This window comes from Schistocerca serialis, chromosome 1 (assembly GCF_023864345.2).
Source record: "Schistocerca serialis cubense isolate TAMUIC-IGC-003099 chromosome 1, iqSchSeri2.2, whole genome shotgun sequence".
Classification (NCBI taxonomy): domain Eukaryota; kingdom Metazoa; phylum Arthropoda; class Insecta; order Orthoptera; family Acrididae; genus Schistocerca; species Schistocerca serialis.
This window is the reverse complement of record NC_064638.1, coordinates 760,798,814-760,820,444: the sequence shown is the minus strand read 5'-3', so window position 1 is coordinate 760,820,444 and position 21,631 is coordinate 760,798,814. Positions and strand designations below refer to the sequence as shown.

The following is a 21,631-nucleotide window of genomic DNA, read 5'->3' as shown; positions in this document are numbered from 1 at the left end:
TGGCAGCCATAGGCTCAGACGATTCTGCGCAGATCTGGGGTGCAAATTTCTCGACCTCCGCTATCGGGTGGAGAAATGTAGAGTCCCCCTGAATAGGTCAGGCGTGCACTACATGCCGGAAGCGGCTACAAGGGTAGCGGAGTACGTGTGGAGTGCAAATGGGGGTTTTTTAGGTTAGAGAATTCCCTCCCTAGGCCCGACAAGACGCCTCCTGAGACGCGGCAAGGTAGGAGTAGGTAATATGTAACAGGGAATAACAATATTAAAGTGCTAATAGTAAACTGCAGGAGCGTCTATAGAAAGGTCTCAGAACTGCTCTCATTAATAAGCAGTCACAACGCCCATATAGTACTAGGGACAGAAAGTTGGCTGAAACCAGACGTAAACAGTAATGAAATCATAAACTCAGATTGGAATGTATACCACAGAGACAGGCTGGACAGTGAAGGGGGAGGCATGTTTATAGCGATAAGAAGTGCAATAGTATCGAAGGAAATTGACGGAGATGCTAAATGTGAAATAATTTAGATGAAGGTCATGGTTAAAACAGGCTCAGACATGGTAATTGGATGTCTCTATAGGCCCCCTGGCTCAGCAGCTGTTGTGGCTGAGCACCTGAAGAATAATTTGGAAAATATGTCGAGTAGATTTCCCCACCATGTTATAGTTCTGGGTGGAGATTTTAATTTGCCGGATATAGACTGGGAGACTCAAACGTTCACAAAGGGGTGGCAGGGACAAAAAATCCAGTGAAATTTTTTAAAGTGCTTTATCTGAAAACTACCGTGAGCAGTTAAACAGAGAACTGACTCGTGGCGATAACATATTAGACCTCCTGCTGACAAACAGACCCGAACTATTTGAAACAGTTAACACAGAACAGGGAATCTGCGATCATAAAGCGGTTACAGCATCGATGATTTCAGCAGTAAATATAAATATTAAAAAAGGTAGGAAGATTTTTCAGTTTAGCAAAGGTGACAAAAAGCGGAGTACCTTACGGCTCAACACAAAAGTATTGTCTCAAGTACAGATAGTGTTGAGGATCAGCGGACAAAGTTCAAAACCATCGTACAATATGTGTTAGATGAGTATGTGCCAAGCAAGATCGTAAGAGATGGAAAAGAGCCACGTGGTACAACAACCGAGTTAGAAAACTGCTGCGGAAGCAAAGGGAACTTCACAGCAAGCATAAACATAGCCAAAGCCTTGCAGACAAACAAAAATTACGTGAAGCGAAATGTAGTGTGAGGAGGGCTATGCGAGAGGCGTTCAATGAATTCGAAAGTAAAGTTCTATGTACTGACTTGGCAGAAAATCCTAAGAAATTTTGGTCTTATGTCAAAGCGGTAGGTGGATCAAAACAAAATGTCCAGACACACTGGTACCAAAATGGTACTGAAACAGAGGATGACAGACTAAAGGCCAAAATACTAAATGTCTTTTTCCAAAGCTGTTTCACAGAGGAAGACTGCACTGTAGTTCCTTCTCTAGATTGTTGTACAGATGACAAAATGGTAGATATCGAAATAGGCGACAGAGGGATAAAGAAACAATTAAAATCGCTCAAAAGAGGAAAGGCCGCTGGACCTGATGGGATACCAGTTCGATTTTACACAGAGTACGTGAAGGAACTTGCCCCCCTTCTTGCAGCGGTGTACTGTAGGTCTCCAGAAGAGCGTAGCGTTCCAAAGGATTGGAAAAGGGCACAGGTCATCCCCGTTTTCAAGAAGGGACGTCGAACAGATGTGCAGAACTATAGACCTATAACTCTAACGTCGATCAGTTGTAGAATTTTGCAACATGTATTATGCTCGAGAATAATGACTTTTCTGGAGACTAGAAATCTACTCTGTAGGAATCAGCATGGGTTTCGAAAAAGACGGCCGTGTGAAACCCAGCTCACGCTATTCGTCCACGAGACTCAGAGAGCCATAGACACGGGTTCACAGGTAGATGCCGTGTTTCTTGACTTCTGCAAGGCGTTCGATACACTTCCCCACAGTCATTTAATGAACAAAGAGCATATGGACTATCAGACCAATTGTATGATTGGATTGAAGAGTACCTAGATAACAGAGCGCAGCATGTCATTCTCAATGGAGAGAAGTCATCCGAAGTAAGAGTGATTTCAGGTGTGCTGCAGGGGAGTGTCATAGGACCGTTGCTATTCACAATATACATAAATGACCTTGTGGATGACTTCGGAAGTTCACTGAGGCTTTTTGCAGATGATGCTATGGTGTATTGAGAGGTTGTAACAATGGAAAATTGTACTGATATGCAGGAGGATCTGCAACGAATTGATGCATGGTGCACGGAATGGCAATTGAATCTCAATGTAGACAAGTGTAATGTGCTGCGAATACACAGAAAGTAAGATCCCTTATCATTTAGCTACAATATAGCAGGTCAGCAACTGGAAGCAGTTAATTCCATAAATTATCTGGGAGTACGCATAAGGAGTGATTTAAAATGGAATGATCATATAAAGTTGATCGTCGGTAAAGCAGATGCCAGACTGAGATTCATTGGAAGAATCCTAAGGAAATGCAATCCGAAAACAAAGGAAGTAGGTTACAGTACACTTGCTCGCCCACTGCTTGAATATTGCTCACCAGTGTGGGATCGGTACCAGATAGGTTTGATAGAAGAGATAGAGAAGATCCAACGGAGAGCAGCCCGCTTTGTTACAGGATCATTTAGTAATCGCGAAAGCGTTACGGAGATGATAGATAAACTCCAGTGGAAGACTCTGCAGGAGAGACGCTCAGTAGCTCGTTACGGGCTTTTGTTAAAGTTTCGAGAACATACCTTCACCGAAGAGTCAAGCAATATATTGCTCCCTCCTACCTATATCTCGCAAAGAGACCATGAGGATAAAATCAGAGAGATTAGAGCCCACACAGAAGCATACCGACAATCCTTCTTTCCATGAACAATATGAGACTGGAATAGAAGGGAGAACCGATAGAGGTACTCAGGGTACCCTCCACCACACACCGCCAGGTGGCTTGCGGAGTATGGATGTAGATGTAGATGTAGATGTAGAACTGGACAGTGGCGTTGTGGCACATGCAAATCGTGCGCGACATACTCTGGACATTAATGCTACAAAGTTTGGTACTTGTATGGTAATTAGTTTCCATTTTATAATGTATTAAATAGGGAAAGTTTAATTATAATGACCTGGTAGATAATTCAGTTTGTAACATACCCACAATGTGTGAGTTCTACGTACACCTGGACAATTTCTTTCTAATACTAACATTAACGTCTGACACAGTGTATAGGAGGCTACAGCTTGTGAAACGAATGTATTAACAACATCTTCTTCTTATAGTCATGTAGTCCACTCTCTGCACACATACTACAGTAAAACTGAAACATGTACGACACATATGAAGTCTGTTCAAAAGATTCTGCAACTTTGCCCATATATTTTTTCTATGTTTACCTATTACTTACTGAGCATGGTCTGCTTCAAAAGACTTTCCTCCACAAGTGATACAAACCTCCCAGTGCCGTTTCCACTTTCAAAAGCAGTCTTGGTATGCCTCCTGCTGGATCACGCGAAGGGTTGTCAGATAATTTTCTTTTATCTCATCTATCGTTGCAGATCTTTGTCCTTTCAACAGGGTTTTCGACCTGGGAAATAAAAAACGTCCCCAAGGGCCGGGTCTGGAGTGTACGGAGGATGAGGCAGCACAGCGATTTTATTTTTTGTGCAACTGTCCCGAACCAACAGGGATGAACGTGTGGATATATTACCATGGTGCAAGAGCTATTAACTTTCTCGCCACATTTCTGGCCATTTCCTCCTCACATTTTCTCGCAGGCACCACAACACATCTCAATAGTACCATCGGCTATCAGTTTGCCCCTGAGGCACAAATTCATAAGGAACCAATCCTTCAAAGTCAAAGAAAACTATCAGCATGACTTTGACTTTTGACCTGACCTGACGTGCTTCTTTTTGTCTTGGAGAACCTTTCCTGATCCATTGTGAAGATTGAACATTGGTCTCAACGTCATAGCCGTAGACCCATATTTCGTAACCAGTTACAATTCTCTGAAGGAACATCTAGTTCACATTTGCGCAATCCAAAAGCTCCTCACACATTGTGACATGGAGATCTTTCTGGTCTTGAATCATGAGCCGTGGGACGAACTTGGCAGCAACACGATGCATTCCAAGATGCTGTGTCAGGATTTCATAACATGATCCAACTGGAATGTTACATTCTTCTGCAATTTCTCTGACAGTCACTCTTTGATTGAATTTCGCTGACCTTCCTGACACGAGCATTGTCAGTAGACATCGAAGGGTGCCCTGAACAGGCTCACCTTTAACTTCCCTCAGGCCATTTTTAAACCGTTTGAACTATTCGTAACATCAAGTACGGCTAAACGACTCATCACTATAGGCTTCCTGCATCATCTAGTGTCCTCTGTAAAGATTTTCTTCAGTTTCATGCAAAATTTAAAGCAGATGTGTTGTTCCATCTACATCTACATTTATACTCCGCAAGTCACCCAACGGTGTGTGGCGGAGGGCACTTTATGTGCCACTGTCATTACCTCCCTTTCCTGTTCCAGTCACTTATGGTTCGCGGGAAGAACTACTGCCGGAACGCCTCCGTGGGCGCTCGAATCTCTCTAATTTTACATTCGTGATCTCCTTGGGAGGTATAAGTAGAGGGAAGCAATATATTTGATACCTCATCCAGAAACGCACCCTCTCGAAACCTGGAAAGCAAGCTACACCGCGATGCAGAGTGCCTCTCCTGCAGAGCCTGCCACTTGAGTTTGCTAAACATCTCCGTAAAGCTATCACACTTACCAAATAACCCTGTGATGAAATGCACCACTCTTCTTTGGAGTTCCTCTATCTCCTCTGTCAACCCGACCTGGTACGGATCCCACACTGATGAGCAATACTCAAGTATAGGTCGAAAGAGTGTTTTGTAAGCCAGCTCCTTTGTAGATGGACTACATTTTCTAAGGACTCTCCCAATGAATCTCAACCTGGCACCTGCCTTACCAACAATTAATTTTATAGGATCATTCCACTTCAAATCGTTCTGTACGCATACTCCCAGATATTTTACAGATATAACTGCTACCAGTGTTTGTTCCGCTATCATATAATCATACAATAAAGGATCCTTCTTTCTATGTATTCACAATACATTACATCTGTCTATGTTAAGGGTCAGTTGCCACTCCCTGCCCTAAGTGCCTATCTGCTGCAGATCTTCCTGCATTTCACTGCAATTTTCTAATGCTGCAACTTCTCTGTATACTACAGCGTCATCCGCAAAATGCCGCATGGAACTTCTGACACTATCTACTAGGTCATTTATATTTATTGTGAAAAGCAATGGTCCCATAACACTCCCCCGTGGCACGCCAGATGTTACTTTAACGTCTGTAGACATCTCTTCATTGAGAACAATATGCTGTGTTCTGTTTGCTAAAAACTCTTCAATCCAGCTACACACCTGGTTCCTCTAACTATGCCATCTTGAAATTCGCAAACTGTGTGACCCAACATTCTACTCAACACAGTGCTGAACAATAACTAACAGACATACAACACTGAAACTTCCAGCAGTTAAACATTAAACACAGGCTTGTTCAGGGATACCAACATAATTTCATTCAAACACACCATTGGTGCAAAATTATGAAAGTTCTGGAACTTTTTCAACAGACCTTGTAATCTTAAATAACGAATGAAAATGCTTTCTCCAAGTTGTGGGTAATTCACACAATGGACCAAAAATTGCTTCATTATTTATTTCACAACAGATAATTGAACTAACTGACAGCACAACTCAACAGTAACTATGTAATGGTTAGTAATCTACTGTAGGTCCTGTAACAGTAGTAACAGTAATAGTAGTAGTAGTAGTAGTAGTAGTAGCAGCAGCAGCAGCAGCAACAGTATTCAGACAGAAAGCATTTGGCTCCAATGTATACCAGTTTGGAAGTAAGGAGACCAGCAATTAAATGATTACAAACAGTAAGTATAATGCAATGCACACATATTAACTTCAATGATTTAAATGGGTGCATATTGTGTGGATGAAGCAAGTGTCACTGGGGAGGGGAGTGGTGCAGAGTAAACGTTTTGTAACAAGTGCCTACCTTCATGTGGATAGTTAGTTTTCTTTACTGAGTAGGAGTTGTAAGACAGTCCTCCAAATGTACTGAGAATAGGTTCATCATTGTATAAGAAATGATTATTAGAGGTAAGCAGTACCAATAGTGTCACTGAGTCATTAGCTCATGGTTTAATAAAACACTTACAGAAACATATCGTTTAGTTTTCATTACTTTAAAAATAAAAGTATTCACAGAAAGTTCTTTTTCATCCTAATGTTTAGTTTTTAATGTTGATAACAGTGGGGGGAAGAGGTACCAGCTAGAAACAGGGGAGGGGGGGTGCATTAGCTAATATCTGATTGCACTCAGCAGTAATGGTCTGAGAAAGGTTGGGAACCTCTGATTTAAAATAAAATGTTCACTTAACATTACAGCTTGTCACTTCGTTTGGAAGTTAAAAACTTTATTAATGCATAAAGTTTAATAATTATATCAAAATCACCAGATGAAGTCCAGTGGAACATGACTATTACTATGAACTTCTCTTCAGTTCTACTTCTACAGCACAAGCATCAAAATGCTAATCACTGCAAAAATTGGAGGGTGTCAATGTGATTATATTTGTATGATTTCTAATTTAGATGGTAACCCTGGCCTCAACTTTACTTCTCAGAGTGGTTTGTGGCCACTGAAAGCCTACAAATTGAACTTGAAGTTATTTCTCAACAAAGGCAAAGCAAACAAAACAAAACTATGCTTAATAACTAGGCAAACACAACGCATCCAGGCAGCCATATTGTCACATATCACTTACAGTTCATTCAGCTACAAGTGAATTCCAAGCCATCAGCAATCTATCGAAAAATGTTCAAATGTGTGTGAAATCTTATGGGACTTAACTGCTAAGCTCATCAGTCCCGAAGCTTACACACTACTTAACCTAAATTATCCTAAGGACGAACACACACACCCACGCCCGAGGGAGGACTCGAACCTCTGCCGGGACCAGCCGCACAGTCCATGACTGCAGCGCCTAGACCTCTCAGCTAATCCCGCGCGGCAGCAATCTATCGCTGTGATGTGCCCAAGCATATAAGATCTGCAGGCTGATCGCATGACCTGTGATGGATCATTAAGATCTGTCACTTGTGTGGGCACCTACAGCTGCTACTGCTCTACAGCACTGTTGATTTTCAAGGCTGGCAACAGTATTATTCCAAAGTGATACAATTTTGCTGATTCAACTATAGGGAGCCTAGAGGACAACATATTGTGTCACTTGCTTTGCTTATAGTGTTAGTGACGTAAGAAGTGTAAACTGTAGCAGTGCAGTAGTAGTAGTAGTAGTAGTAGTAGTAGTAGTAGTGGTAGTTGTTGTCTTCATCCGTAGATCACACTTACAAGGATATTGGACATCAATAATGAATGCAAATTACAGCTACGACTGTTGAGAATAAGTTAATTAGTTACGTGTTCCATTGATCAATCTCACGGAAACCATTATGATTTGGAACGTGTCAAGTGTTCATCTATGGTATAGAAGGAGTTGACAAGGAAATAAGATTTCAATCTATTTTTAAAACTATTACTGCTGTCTGTCGGACATTTTATTTCGTCTGGTAATTTATTGAAGTTTTACAGCAGCATATTTTACCCCTTTCTGTGCCAAAGATATGTTAAGTAGAGGATAGTGTAAGTCTTTCTTTCTTCTGGTATTATAATCTCATATGTCAATGTTGTTTTTAAACTGGTCCATGCTGTTGAGAACAAATTTAATTACTTGAGTAAATGTACTGTGAGGCTGTTGTAAGAATTCCTAACCTTTTAAACAGATGCCTACAAGATGTGCGACTATCAGTCCCACACATTATTCTAACCATTTTCTTCTGAGCAGTGCATACCTTTTGCCTAAGTGTTGAGTTACCCCAAAATATTATTCCATATGACACCAGAGAGTGAAAGTATGCAAGTATGTTAGCTTGCTAATTTCTACATCCTCAAAATTAGCAACTCAGTCCGACTGGAAAAGTTGCTGAATCTAGTCACTTTATGGAGAACCAAAATATGAATTATTGAAGAAACTATACTTGCAACAGAAAACTGGATGTTGTTCTGTGGCCTGTTGCTTCTTTAGAGAAGACTTTACACTCCTCCTCGTCATAAGACGAACGCTTATGGATTGTCACAAACCACAAATATGGTCAGACAGCTTTGGAGGAATTCTTTTAGGCTTGTTGCTGCCTTTGATTAACTGGTTAACTGTTGATGATGGTAGTCATAATGTTCATCATTCCTTCATCTTTCGCAGGGCGTCTTCATCTTCTGGGATTCTCTGGCAATAGGCCTTTCCATGTTCATTCTTTCAGATTGTTTGACAAATGGCGTGACATGAAAGTTGCATTTGCAGTTGCAAAGCTGAATTTGGCAAAATGAGCACAGAATTTGGCAAAAACAACACCAAATTTCACAAAATATAGTATTGAATATGAAAAAAAAAAAAATTAAAAAATAATCCATAATCTGCCAAAAAAATAACACCGAATTTGGAAAAAACTGAATTTATACTTAAAGAAATGAATTTTGCAAATAATAACACAGAATTTCAAAAATATTAACAGCAAATAAGGAAAAAATAGCATCAAACTGTGAAAAAGAACACCAAAATCAGGAAAAAAAAATCACTGAATTTGGCAAAAGAATCACTGAGTGGAGGGGGTGTGGGGGTGTGGGGGTGGGGGGGGGGGGGGGGGGAGACTGAATCCAGAAAGATACAAACTTTCGCAAAAAAAAAAAAAAAAATTGACACTAAATGTGGCCAAAAATGAATATACATAGGAAAAATTTATCAATGAATTTGCCAAAGATATAATAATGAATTAGACAAAAAATAACAATGAATTTGCAGAAAAGTAAAAACAAATTCCGCAAGAAAACTGAATTTGGGGGAAAAAAACACTAAATTGGCAACAAATTCCACTGAATTTGCCAAAAAGACAACAAATTCGGAAAAAAGGAAAGGAAAAATGAAAATAAAGAGACAGAAAAAATTCAGAAAAAACACTAAATTTGGCAAAAAATAACACCAAATTATTAACTTGATTGACCACTTGAGTAATTCCATGTTCACTTTCTCTTCTAAGATTGGACTACTTGCTTCTTGTGCTCAGCCCAGTACTTTTTATAACACCAAATATGACAAAATACAACACTAAATATGGCCAACAAATAGTAGTCCCTAGTAATGAAATGGTACAGCTCAGTGAAACTGGCAGCAATGAACTTAAGTGAAATCCTAAATGAGAAGTGCTGAGGTTAATCAATGAGAAAGAAAGAAATGCCTGGCAGACACAAGGGGATTCAACCAAGATATCAGAAGGCGTACAATACATCCAGCTGCAGCCTAAAATAGCATTATCCTCTTCATTTACTGACTGGAATAGGAGCATACTACTCATAACAACAATTACGCGCAAGTGCTTAAATCAGGGCAAATTTCCATTCCATCTCTTTCTTGTCACTTTACTGATCAAAGCAAAGAATCCACTTCCAACATCGGCTGCAGTGCTGATGTCAACCGAAAACAGTGCACTAGTTTTAAATGTAACGTTCAACTACTTAAATGTGTGTGACCTAACTATCTAGACAAACTGTGTACATATTGTGTGGATTTTTGTATTTTATGTTACGTATTCTCTTTTCTATTACTGTGGTATAATCACTTTATCAGTAGTTCATAGCTGAGACATGTATTAAACATTTATTCACACCCTAAATATTTTTATAAATAGTCAGATCACATGAAATAAATAAATGTGATGAATGGCTGCATGACAAGGGCCACATGCCAATTTTCTTTCATGCAAAGAAGAAGAAGATAATGTCCCTGAACTTGATAATACTGATATCAGTGACCTTGTGAGTCCTTACCTAGCCTTATTTATATGTAATGGGGATAATTTTTCAAAGGCTCCCTTTTTTCTTAAAAACTATAAATATATTTATTCACCACAGGGTGTGATAAATTAACTGTAACTGTCTTCAGTAGTTTTAGCAAATTTCTCTGATGAATTGTCCATCCTGTAGCATAGAAACTGTGTCTGCTATTAGTATTACATACTTGTTCCTCTCATCCCAAACTTTTTATGTCCATAATAACAGTTCTTAAGGTATCTCTTAAATTTACGACACTAATAATTATGCCTGTCATAAGGTGATGTAAGTCTGTTATTAATACTATAGCAATGTAAAGTAGCCTCTGTTTCATCTGTACCAAACAGGAGTTTCACTGCGCATAGGAGAGTGACTGATACAGCCATGTTTGGAATGTACATAAAGAAGGCTACAGGCCACTCTTGGGCAGCAGGTCTGCCACGATATGTGGCTGGAAGGGAGGTCAATGAGCACTAAGAAAGCTGAGTGATTATGAAATGTTCTACAAGCTTCATGGCCTATGTCAACCTCTTTTAGTGCAAAAGGCATTCAACGAGGGAAGTCCCCTTTGGAGGTCTACATGGTGAAGTATTGAGATACCATATGGAGTCACCAAGTCAGGTAGTGCTCTTGTTTATCAAGATTTTTTTAACCTCAAGAAAGTGAAAGGAGGGTAAAAGGGCCTGTAAGTAGGTCGTCTGCATATTAATGGTTAATGTTAGATCGTTAGTTTGTAATTTCAGCAATGGCCGGAGTATGCAGCCTCGCGAAGGAATGCGTAGTCATGTGGAGACACATGCTAAGATCTGAGCATGGTAGCTGTGGTAACTCAATGACTCACTCTCACAACAAATGGACATTTTTATCAGTGCTCATAGAGCCTCGGTCCACACCCATGAACACTTGTAATTGAGTTCGAGTGCTACGCCAAATGTTCTGAATTTATTTCAAGCACCAAATGATCTGAATTTAGTCCAAAAAAAAGAAGAAATCAGACCTGCATCCACGCAATTAAGTAATATCTCTAGCACACATTGAACTTTCATATTGTGAAAAAGTGTAACTTTACCTCTGCAGGTATTCAGATCAACAGTAGTTTGCATTCTTTCATCCTGGCACTGTGTATACAGCACAGGTAAGTGATACATGTACTTGGCTTAAAAGTAGTGAACTTTTTGATGTTGTATAGTTTTCACATATGCTAATAGCTAATTGGCTCCTTGATTAACTCGTGTTTCTCAATGTCATAGTATTTCCAAAACATACAGATGAGCCAAAGCTTCTTATGGAAAGTTAATGCTATTGTTTCATTATGTTGGAATGGTAAAAAGTCCCACCAGGCAGGTTCAATTCAAGTTTAGTTAAGTTTAATTGATTCCATTCTTTTGGTTACCTTTTAGTTGCATTCTGGCTAATGTTAACTATCTCTTGCCTTTTGAGCTCGATTTATTTTACAAGCACATTGGAAAGGCAGACACTTGAGACCACCAAGTTCCATATGCTTCCATAATTCATATGCTGAACACATTTGTGTGTTAGAGTGTTTCTCATTGAACCTTTGTCACATGGCAGGTGCTTTCAGTGACAATATAGGTACCCAGACACCATAGCATCTAAGTTGCTTGGCCATGACCCTGGCCAAAAATGTAAAGTTGTCCAAATAGAAGTAAGGAATTGAGCCTTTATACAGTAGGTGTGACAGTTATTCAAAAGCACACTACATTCCAACCTGAGGCCTCTTGGTTGGTTGGTTGGGTTTCATTACAACTTATCCATCTGCCTATCCCATTGTAAGGCTTTTTAAACACTTTCCATAGAAGTAACACAAGCAGCTCTGGAAAGAGATCATTTCAGAAAAAATCCCAGTTTGGACAAACTTTATACAACTGGGGTGAGGATGGTACCACAGAGCTATCTGTTAACTGAGTGTTTTGTCTCAACTCCCATTCATCTCCTATCATGCCTTCCACTTATCACAGAAGCACACCTACTGTTTACAGTGCTATGGGTCTGGCAGCAGTCATCTGCCTCCAAGCTCAGGAACCCCAGGACACCACACCCCCATCCATTACTGGCTTGCTAACTGAGGGGAGTACATGCCGTATTTACTCGAATCTAAGCCGCACTTTTTTTCCAGTTTTTGTAATCCAAAAAACCGCCTGCGGCTTAGAATCGAATGCAAAGCAAGCGAAAGTTCTAAAAAATGTTGGTGGGTGCCGCCACAACTAACTTCTGCCGTCGAATATACGTAGCGCTACACAGGCTTGCTTTGTAGGCACAAAGATAAATACTGGCACCAAATCCTCTGCGTCAGTAAAAAAAAAAAGGTGGAAGACGAGCTTTTTTTTCTCCGCCCCGAGTTTCGACCACTGCATTTTCATAGATTATCTGACGAAGTAAATACAAATTCCGTATTGTTCATCTTCGAATTTAGCAGCATTTTAATGTACTACGAAAATCCGACTGGCAAGACTCTTTGGGATGTTTGTCAATATGGCCAACTCTACGTTCTGAATTTTTTCCTACCTGTGAGAAGAGATGGTTGCTAATAGGAACTTTTATGAATTGTGAATCACATGCAGTAATCTCTTCACGATAAGAATAATACGAATATAAACATTTTGCCATGTATTGTTTCGTGTTTGCTGCTATCTCATTTAAATCGTGTCTGCCTAAAAACTACGAAACAAGAGCGAGACAACAGCAAACGCGGAAGAATATACATATCATGTCATGTTTATATTCGTATTATTCTTATGCCTAATAGTGATACAGTCAGAAATGAAGCACAGCAATTGACTACATTTTTAAATCTAAGATGACTCTAATTTCTATGCAGAATGTAATGTACTAAAGAGGCGCCTGCAAAGATTTTCAAACGGAGAAAAATTTTCGCTGAACGCTCGTTCAGAACTTCTCCTATCATACGCAGCCTATTATTACGTTCTTGCTGGTCATTATCAAAGAAAGCAGAAGTGTAAGTAACAACAAATAGCAGTCTCTTGCCATTGTTTCACTAATGAGACGATTCCTACCCCTCCCCCCCCCCCCCTTTTTTTTTTTTTTATTATTATTATTGTTGTAAGCAGCGGTAGCATGCACAAAAGCAAGCCATGCTGCGAGCGGCGACAGGCCGTAAACACGCACTGTCAGAATGCGGCAAACAATGCATGACACAGTACAGTAATGCATTTTCAGTTTAGAGTGACATAAACACCTATATCAAAGCAAACGGCACTTATCAGATCAAAGCAAAATAAGCAATCGATTCAAACCAGACGAAGCACGTGAAAAAGGAAGGGTACCCGTATAAATACGGACGGAGCGCCTGACGCACAGCAATGGCTACCTGGTAAAGTTTAACTGCTAAGCTTACGACTCGAACCAAACTACTGTAGCTGTATCGTCATTCATTCAACCTAAATTGTCTCTCATGTTACAATGGACCAACTTTGTTTCGATTTGGAGATGCGGCCTAAAACTTTTCTCTCCCCTTGAATTTCGAGTCTCAAATTTCAGGTGCGGCTTAGACTCGGGAAATTTTTTTTTCCTTGATTTCGAGTCTCATTTTTCAGGTGCGGCTTAGATTTAAGTGCGGCTTAGATTCGAGTAAATATGGTATATAGTCAGGAATTAGACTTGTAGTACAGACACAGAAATAGTATTACAAGGGCTCAAGACCGTTGTTCACCAAATGTGCGCACAAACAAGTTGTAGTCCATTGGATGTTGCAGAGAAGGGATAGCCAGAAGAAGCATAGAGTTACTGTGGTGTGGGGAAACAGGAACAAACGACATAAGTACTGATATGGAGAAGAACCACACTAGAGGCTTTATGGGAAAGATTCCATTTAGGTTTCACCAAATCATACCTTCATAGCTTATGGCTGGTCATTGCGGATACATTTTCAAAACTACCACATCCAGTTAACATGCTTCACACAACCATAGGAGCCAAATAGCGGATTCTGACAACCACAATTGTTGCCTAGCGTAGTGAGTCACTGTGGTCCCTCAAGAGCCCATCAGTAAGGGCTGGATAGGATACTAACAAGGCAAACCTGGTATTCCTGATCTGGGGGCTGGTGAGTGCCACCAGTCCTCTAGCACTGTAATCACTTGGTACGCTTCAGCAAGCGTTGTAGGGCATGAAAGTGGGGGAAGGGGGGGACACCCTCCCCACACACAACCTACTCCACCGTTTTTTTTAAAAAAAAATCCAGCACACTATCTTAATCGCAATACGTGATGTGCACCAATAGCACCGTGGGTGTTGGGCGAAGGAATCATTAATAGGCAACCTCGCGGTTATCAGACCTATTACAGGTGTATCAGGCTTTCAAAGTTACATGGTGCTGTGAGTGAATCAACATTCTTTCTCAGCTGATTGTGGGATTTTTACAGAGCTTTTAATTTAAAATTATGAGAACGGTTCATAGAGCATATTAACGATTTCCATTCAATCTCTTCCAGTTTAGCAACAGGAATGGTATTAAGCAGCCGATATCTGCACGCAAGGTCGAATATACAGCAGAAATTTTGGTGCAAACCTAAAAAGACAAATGCACTTGCTAATAAAACGATAGAGTTAGCTTCAATTCTGTATGGTATCTAACACCATGAGAGCAAAACAGTGGAAGGTACTAAAAGAGTAAGCGATATTTAAATTTTGACATATTCATGTGTCTGTCGAATCTACCGGTAATATATCAAGTAGCCCACCTCTGAATTGCTTCAATGTCCTCCTTTACTCTGACCTGATGGAGATCCCAAACACTTGAGCATTACTTAACAATGGGTGGCACTGTCGTTCTTCATGCAGTCTCCTTTACAGATGAACCACACTCTCCCAAAATTCTTCCAATAAACCAAAGCTGACCATTTGCCTTCCATACCATCGTCCTTATGTGATCATTCCATTTCATATCGCTTTGCAACGTTACGCCCAGATATTTAATCAGTGTAACTGTTTCAAGCAATGCTATGTTCGAATGTTACAGGATTGTTTTTCCTATTCATCTGCATGAACTTATATTTTTCTACATTTAGAGCAAGCTGCTATTCATCATAGCAACTACAAATTTTGTCTAAGCCCTCTTGTATCCTTCTACAGACATTCAACGAAGACACCATCCCGTACACCACAGCTATCTGCAAACAGCCACTGATTGCTACTCACCCAGTCTGTCACATCATTTATGTATAGAATGAGTAAGAACAGTCCTATCACACTTCAATGGTGCACACCTGATAGCACCCTTGTCTCTGACGAACATTTGCCATCAAGGCATACTGATCTTCCTGGTCTTCAAGCCACTCACTCAGATATCTGCGAACCTAGTCTGCCAAGGGCAGCAGCAGTTGGATTGGGGTGCAGGGAAGGGGGGACGAGGAGAGGTGAGGGTGGCCACCTTGTCAAATGCTTTCCTAATATCTAGGAATCTGCTGCCCTTCATCCATGGTTCACAGGATATCACATGAGAAATGGGCAAGCTGAGTTTTGCACAAGTGATGCTTTCTAAAACCGTGCTGATTTATGGACAGAAACTTTTTGGGCTCAAGGAAATTCACCATATGTCAACTCAGAGTGTGTTCAAGAATTCTGCAGCAAACCTACATTACGGATATTGGGCTGAAACTTTGCAGGTTCGTTCCTTTACCTTTCTTGTATACAGGAGTCACCTGCACTTTTTTCCAGTCACTTGGGGCTTTGTGCTGGGTGAGATTAGCAGTAAATGTCAGCTAAGTAAGGGAACAATGGTTTTGCAAATTTTCTGTACAACTGAATTAGGATTCCATCATGCCATGGTGACTTATTTGTTTTCAACTCCTTTCGTTGCTTCTCTACACCAGGGATGCTTATTATTACGTCACCCATGTAGAAGTCTATGCTACTATCAAACAACAATATGTTCATAGAATCCTCTGTCATAAATAATTTCTGAAACATGACATTTAAAACTTCAGTTTTCCTTTTGCTGTCTTCTACTGCCACATCTGACTTGTCAGGTAGTGACTCGATAGAAAACTTCAAGCCGCTTCTAATTTTTAAATAGGACCAGATTTTTCTTGGGCTCTCAATAAGTTCTTTTTCTAAGGTATGATGGTTGTAGCTGTATGCCAGTTGCCAGTTGTCATCTTTGTGTACCTTTTTTGAATCGAAATTGCAGCAGTCTCTGGTTCTGTAGCATTCTCCAAATTTTGTGATTAAACCAAGGTGGGCCTTTCCCATTATTTACCAACTAACTCGACACATACTTCTTCTGAGCGCGATTTACAATCTGTTTACACTTCGCCCTAAACCAAGGTGGGCCTTTCCCATTCTTTACCCACTAACTCGGCACATACTTCTCTTGAGCACAATTTACAATCTGTTTACACTTCACCCGTAATTTCTCATGTTCCACTGTAATGGAACTAAATACTGTCCATTCATTGTCTACACGGGATGCTAACAATCACTTATTTGTTATTTTCAGCAAAAGTACTCTCCTAGGCTATTTGACAGATTTATCAACTTTAGTAACCATCATCACTATTATGACATCTTGATCACAAACTCCTATTTCCATTCTAATACAGATGATAAGCTTGGCCTGTTTGTAGCTACAAGGTCTAAAATATTTCTATTGCATGTGGGCTCTCGAACTAGCTGCTTAAGACAGTTTCTGGAAAACTTGTTCAAAAGTAGTTCCAAGACTGGCTGTCTGTACCACTACCATGGCATCCATGGTTCACAGGATATCACATGAGAAATGGGCAAGCTAAAGTCACCTCCAACAACTACTGCATGCTCAGAATATTTCCGCACTACTGAGTGTAGACTTTCTTTGAATGATTCTGCAACTGTTACAGCAGAATCGGGTGGCCATTACAACATCCAACAATTAATTTGAGTTCACCTAGACCTGTTACACACGTACAGTCCACTTCAAAGACAAACTCAATTTCAACATCGATAGACACAATATTTTTGTCAACTGTAATGATACTCCTATGGCATCTGCTCTGTCTTGTCAATATACGTTCAATGCCCCACTAAATATTTCGGACCTTTCTACTTTGGGTTTCAGCCAGTTATCAGTTCTAAGAATAATCTGAGAACGACAGCTTTTCTGGAGGGCAGTATATTCAGGAACTTTGCCACGAATACTTCAACAATTTACTGTTTGAAAATTCTGACTGTCAAAGAGTCTTTACTTTGTATGCAGTTTGCTTTCACTCTGCATATCTACTGGCGAGCTTTCATCAGACCACAAACTATCATATAGCCTTCACGCTCACTCCACAACTACTCGGCTACTCAAATAGGTCCTTCATTTGTGTAGTGCAGCCCGCTGACCTATCAAGAGAAATCCTACAATAACAACTCCGCCCCCATAACGCGGCTCCAGCAGAAATCTGCAGCCAATATCTTCGCAGAATCAACAGACCCTTTGATTGAGAACCCCCATTCAGCTCCAAATCAAAGTACCCAATCAATTCTGGGAATGAAGCTAAAAGCATCAGCTCTACTTGTACAGTATGTGATGCCAGTTATATTAATCACTTCTGCCAGCTGGCCATAAAAACAGAGGATTACCTCAGAACTCAAACGACAGGCATCATTGGTGGCAATGTGAGGCATAGCTTGCAGCTGACTGCATCCTGATGGTCGATAGTTGGAGGAAGGGCTACCACATCTTGGACGAGGCTCCCTAGCAGACATGTTGAGTGAAAATTGCATTTCCTTAGGTCCTGAATGCTATTTTCCTTAATGGCTCAATAAGTTGCCTCACTTTGGAGTTCCCAATAATTAGCAAACCCTACCCTGCATGTGCCTGCTCAGGCCCTTCTGAAGGAACAGTCCTGTTCACTCATAGTGTCAACAGGCAAGGCCTGACAAGACAACCTTCACATTGATCCTCTGCCTCGAGCAATGCAAACATGTTACTATCCATCACTGACCCTGTGGTGGTTCCACTATGTCAGAAACACTGGAAGCTGCCTCAGCAGTACAGGCTGTAAGCAAAACGAGTGACACTTGAGCTGCCCTATGTGATGCACCAGGTTCTCTGCCACTGCTACACCCCGAGGCAGCAGCCTGAAGATAGCTGGGCAGGGTAGTAAGTGTCTTCAGCTGTTTGCAAATCACGGCTAACACTTCCTGCACCTGCACCTGCACACAACACACAAGCACCCTGTCCATACTAGTAGTACTACCTTAAGAATTAACAATTACAGCACACAGAGAAAGTTAACTACATAACTTCCTGTGCTGATGTGTGCCATCCCATCTCTCTTCCAGGAGCTTAGCAACAAGAATAGTATTATGCACCAGAAGTCTGTACCCAAGGTCAAATATATGGCAGAAAGTTTGGTGTAAACATTAAAAGAGAATGTGCTTGCTGACAAAATGACAGAGGTGGCTTCAATTCTGTAAAGGGTCTCACTCAATGGAATCAAAAAAGTGGAAGGTAACAAAAGAGCAAGAGCAAGTGATATCCATATTTTTACTTCTACTATCGTTCATGAAACGACATACCAAACAACCATGAGGTATTTGGCAGAAAGCACTGGTTGTTTAATGTAAAATCAGCAATTACTTTAAAAAAAATACTCACAGATGTTTAGTATAGAAGTTCTCTGCTGTGCAGTTTCCATTGTTGTGGATTGGAAATGTGCCATTATGAATACTTCCTACAGGGCAGGCTGCTACTGTTCTCCAAGAGAATTTGTAGTTACATGACACAACATCCTCGAAGACAGGTTCATTCTGAAATTAAATCATTTGCAATTCCCATTATTTTTATGAACATACACGGTACACTGAGATTCATAAATTTCATGCTGTATGGGGAAAAATTATTTTAATAACTAAGAAATGAACACTCATGAATACTGGTTCAATATAATGCACTCTGTTAAAATAAGTCTCAGTCATAAAACAAACCACCCACAATACAACTTAACCAGATGGTCTTCTGATAGCACAACAACATTACAAAGGAAATAATGTATTGAGCATTAGTAGCAAATAAAAACTGCTTACCACATGAGGGGGGAACCTCAGCACTTGTCTTTATCACTCCTACAATTACTCAACCAACCATGTTTCATGCATCTGCAGGCAGCCACAGGTCAGAAGGTGTTTGGGAGCATTTTACTGTGAACTTTTGTTTCTCTCCAGCCAACAACTGTTATGCCGAAGGATTGTTCCCACAGCTTACGCTAAATAACTGGCTAATGTTCCAGGGCAAGAGTAGGTCACATGGTTGAGGGATGCTGACAAGAGATGCATTGTGATCATCGTCTACAACACACAGCCTACAGAAAACGTGGAAAAATGGTTATATGGGGTCCCAGTAGACAGGTAGGGAGTAGCGGGTCCAGAACCTATGCTCTTTCTGTAATCATCTCCTGACTTGACAATGTGCCTTCTTCCTGTACTCTCCCAATCCACTCTGCAACTCAGCTATGATGGCCCATTCAATCAGCTCATGGAGTATCCACCTCACCAGGTATGTCTTTGCATCAGAAGTTCAGAGTTACAATATGCTTCTACTATTGCCTACTATTCCTCAAAAATACTCTCCTTGGATGCCTAAATCTTTGTTTTATCCCTTGGCTCCTGTACAACTGGTGTAAGGCAGTGGGGTCTGACCTACCATACAGTTCACTCATTTATATCTTCACAACTGAAAACTGTAGTATGCACGTTGTTGAGTTTTGGGGCATAGAAGATGGCTGCAGGCGTGCCAGCTGCCACTGCACTTTCTGCCGCATTGTGGCGCAAAGTCCAGCCTGGACTACTGTCACAGCCAACATCACCTGGAGTCATCCTGTCACTGTCAGTAATGACGCCCAGGTTTGCATGGCTTGAGAGTCATGCCATGGGTCCATCTCGAAATTGAGTGAGGTTGCATGCCATATGCGTATGCACGTGAGAGTGTGCTGTTTGCGAGCAGCACCTACTGCAATGAGTTCATGATTGAACTACCGTATTCACTCGAAACTAAGCCGCACTTCTTTTCCGGTTTTTGTAATCCAAAAAAACGCCTGCGGCTTAGAATCGAGTGCAAAGCAAACGGAAGTTCTGAAAAATGTTGGTAGGTGCCGCCACAACTAACTTCTGCCGTCGAATATATGTAGCGCTACACAGGTATGCTTTGTAGGCACAAAGATAATCAGTTGCGCCAAAACCTCTGCGTCAGTAAATAAATTAAAAAAAAAAAGGTGGAAGACGAGCTTTTTTTTTTTTTCTCCGCCCCGAGTTTCGACCACTGCATTTTCATACATTATCCAACGAAGTAAATACAAATTCCGTATTGTTCATCTTCGAATGTAGCAGAATTTCTATGTACTACGAAAATCCGACTGGCAAGACTGTTTGGTATGTTTGTCAATATGGCCAACTCTACGTTCTGAATTTTTTCCTACCTGTGAGAAGAGATGGTTGCTAATGGGAACCTGATGAAATGTGAATCACATGCAGTATTCTCTTCACCATACGAATCTACACATTTTGCCATGTATTCTTTCGTGTTTGCTGCTATCTCATTTAAATGCTGTCTGCCTAATTAACTATGAAACTAGAGCGAATCAACAGCAAACGCGGAGGAATATACATATTGTGTCATGTTTATATTCGTAGCCTATTATTCTTATGCCTAATAGTGATACAGTCAGAAATGAAGCACGGCAATTGACTAGATTTTTAAATTTAAGATGACTCTAATTTCTGTGCAGAATTTGATGTACTAAAGAAGCGGCCGCAAAGATTTTCAAACGGAGAAAAATTTTCGCCTAACTCTCGTTCAGAACATGTTCTATCATACACAGTGTATTATTTGGTTCTTGTTGATCATTATCAAAGAAAGCAGCAGTGTAAGTAAAAACAAATAGTAGTCTCTTGCCATTGTTTCGCTAATGAGACGATTCCTCTCTCTTTTTTTTTTTTTAATTGTAAGCGGCGGTAGCGTGCACAAAAGCAAGCCCTGCCGCGAGCGGCGACAGGCCGTAAACAGGCACTATCAGAATGCGATAAACAATGCATGACACAGTACAGTAATGCATTTTCAGCTTAGAGTGACGTAAATACCTATAACAAAGAGAACGGCACTTATCAGATCAAAGCAAAATAAGCAATCAATTCAAACCAGACGAAGCACGTGAAAAAGGAAGACTACCCTTATAAATACGGACGGAGCGCCTGACGCATGACAATGGCTACCTGGTAAAGCTTAACTGCTAAGCTTACGACTCGAACCAAACTACTGTAGCTGTATCGTCATTCATTCGACCTAAATTGTGTATCATATTACAATGGACCAACTTTGTTTCGAATTGGAGGTGCGGCCTAAGACTTTTCTCTCCCCTTGAATTTCGAGTCCCAAATTTCACGTGTGGCTTAGATTCGTGAATTTTTTTTTCCCACGGTTTCGAGTCTCATTTTTCAGGTGCGGCTTAGATTCGAGTAAATACGGTATGTATTGTCAATGTGTCCCTCATGCACCACACAGAACGCAAGAGCTGCTTGCCCCAATCTGGTCCTGTCACACCCAACATTTTGTAGCTGACTTTGTAGCCACACTACAAGTCTGTCTGCCAGT

At 40.6% G+C, this 21,631-nt stretch overlaps 1 protein-coding gene across 8 annotated transcripts in view; it reads right to left on the bottom strand.

The window, feature by feature from the left end:
- The window catches only part of LOC126482314 (cation-independent mannose-6-phosphate receptor), a 768,212-nt gene that overhangs the window by 529,318 nt on the left and 217,263 nt on the right, over positions 1-21,631 (bottom strand). For all 8 annotated transcript variants that reach the window (XM_050106419.1, XM_050106409.1, XM_050106382.1 and 5 more), the window contains exon 13: positions 18,644-18,795. In XM_050106419.1, coding sequence (XP_049962376.1) covers positions 18,644-18,795 — 152 coding nt within the window. The remainder of the gene's footprint in view (positions 1-18,643; positions 18,796-21,631) is intronic.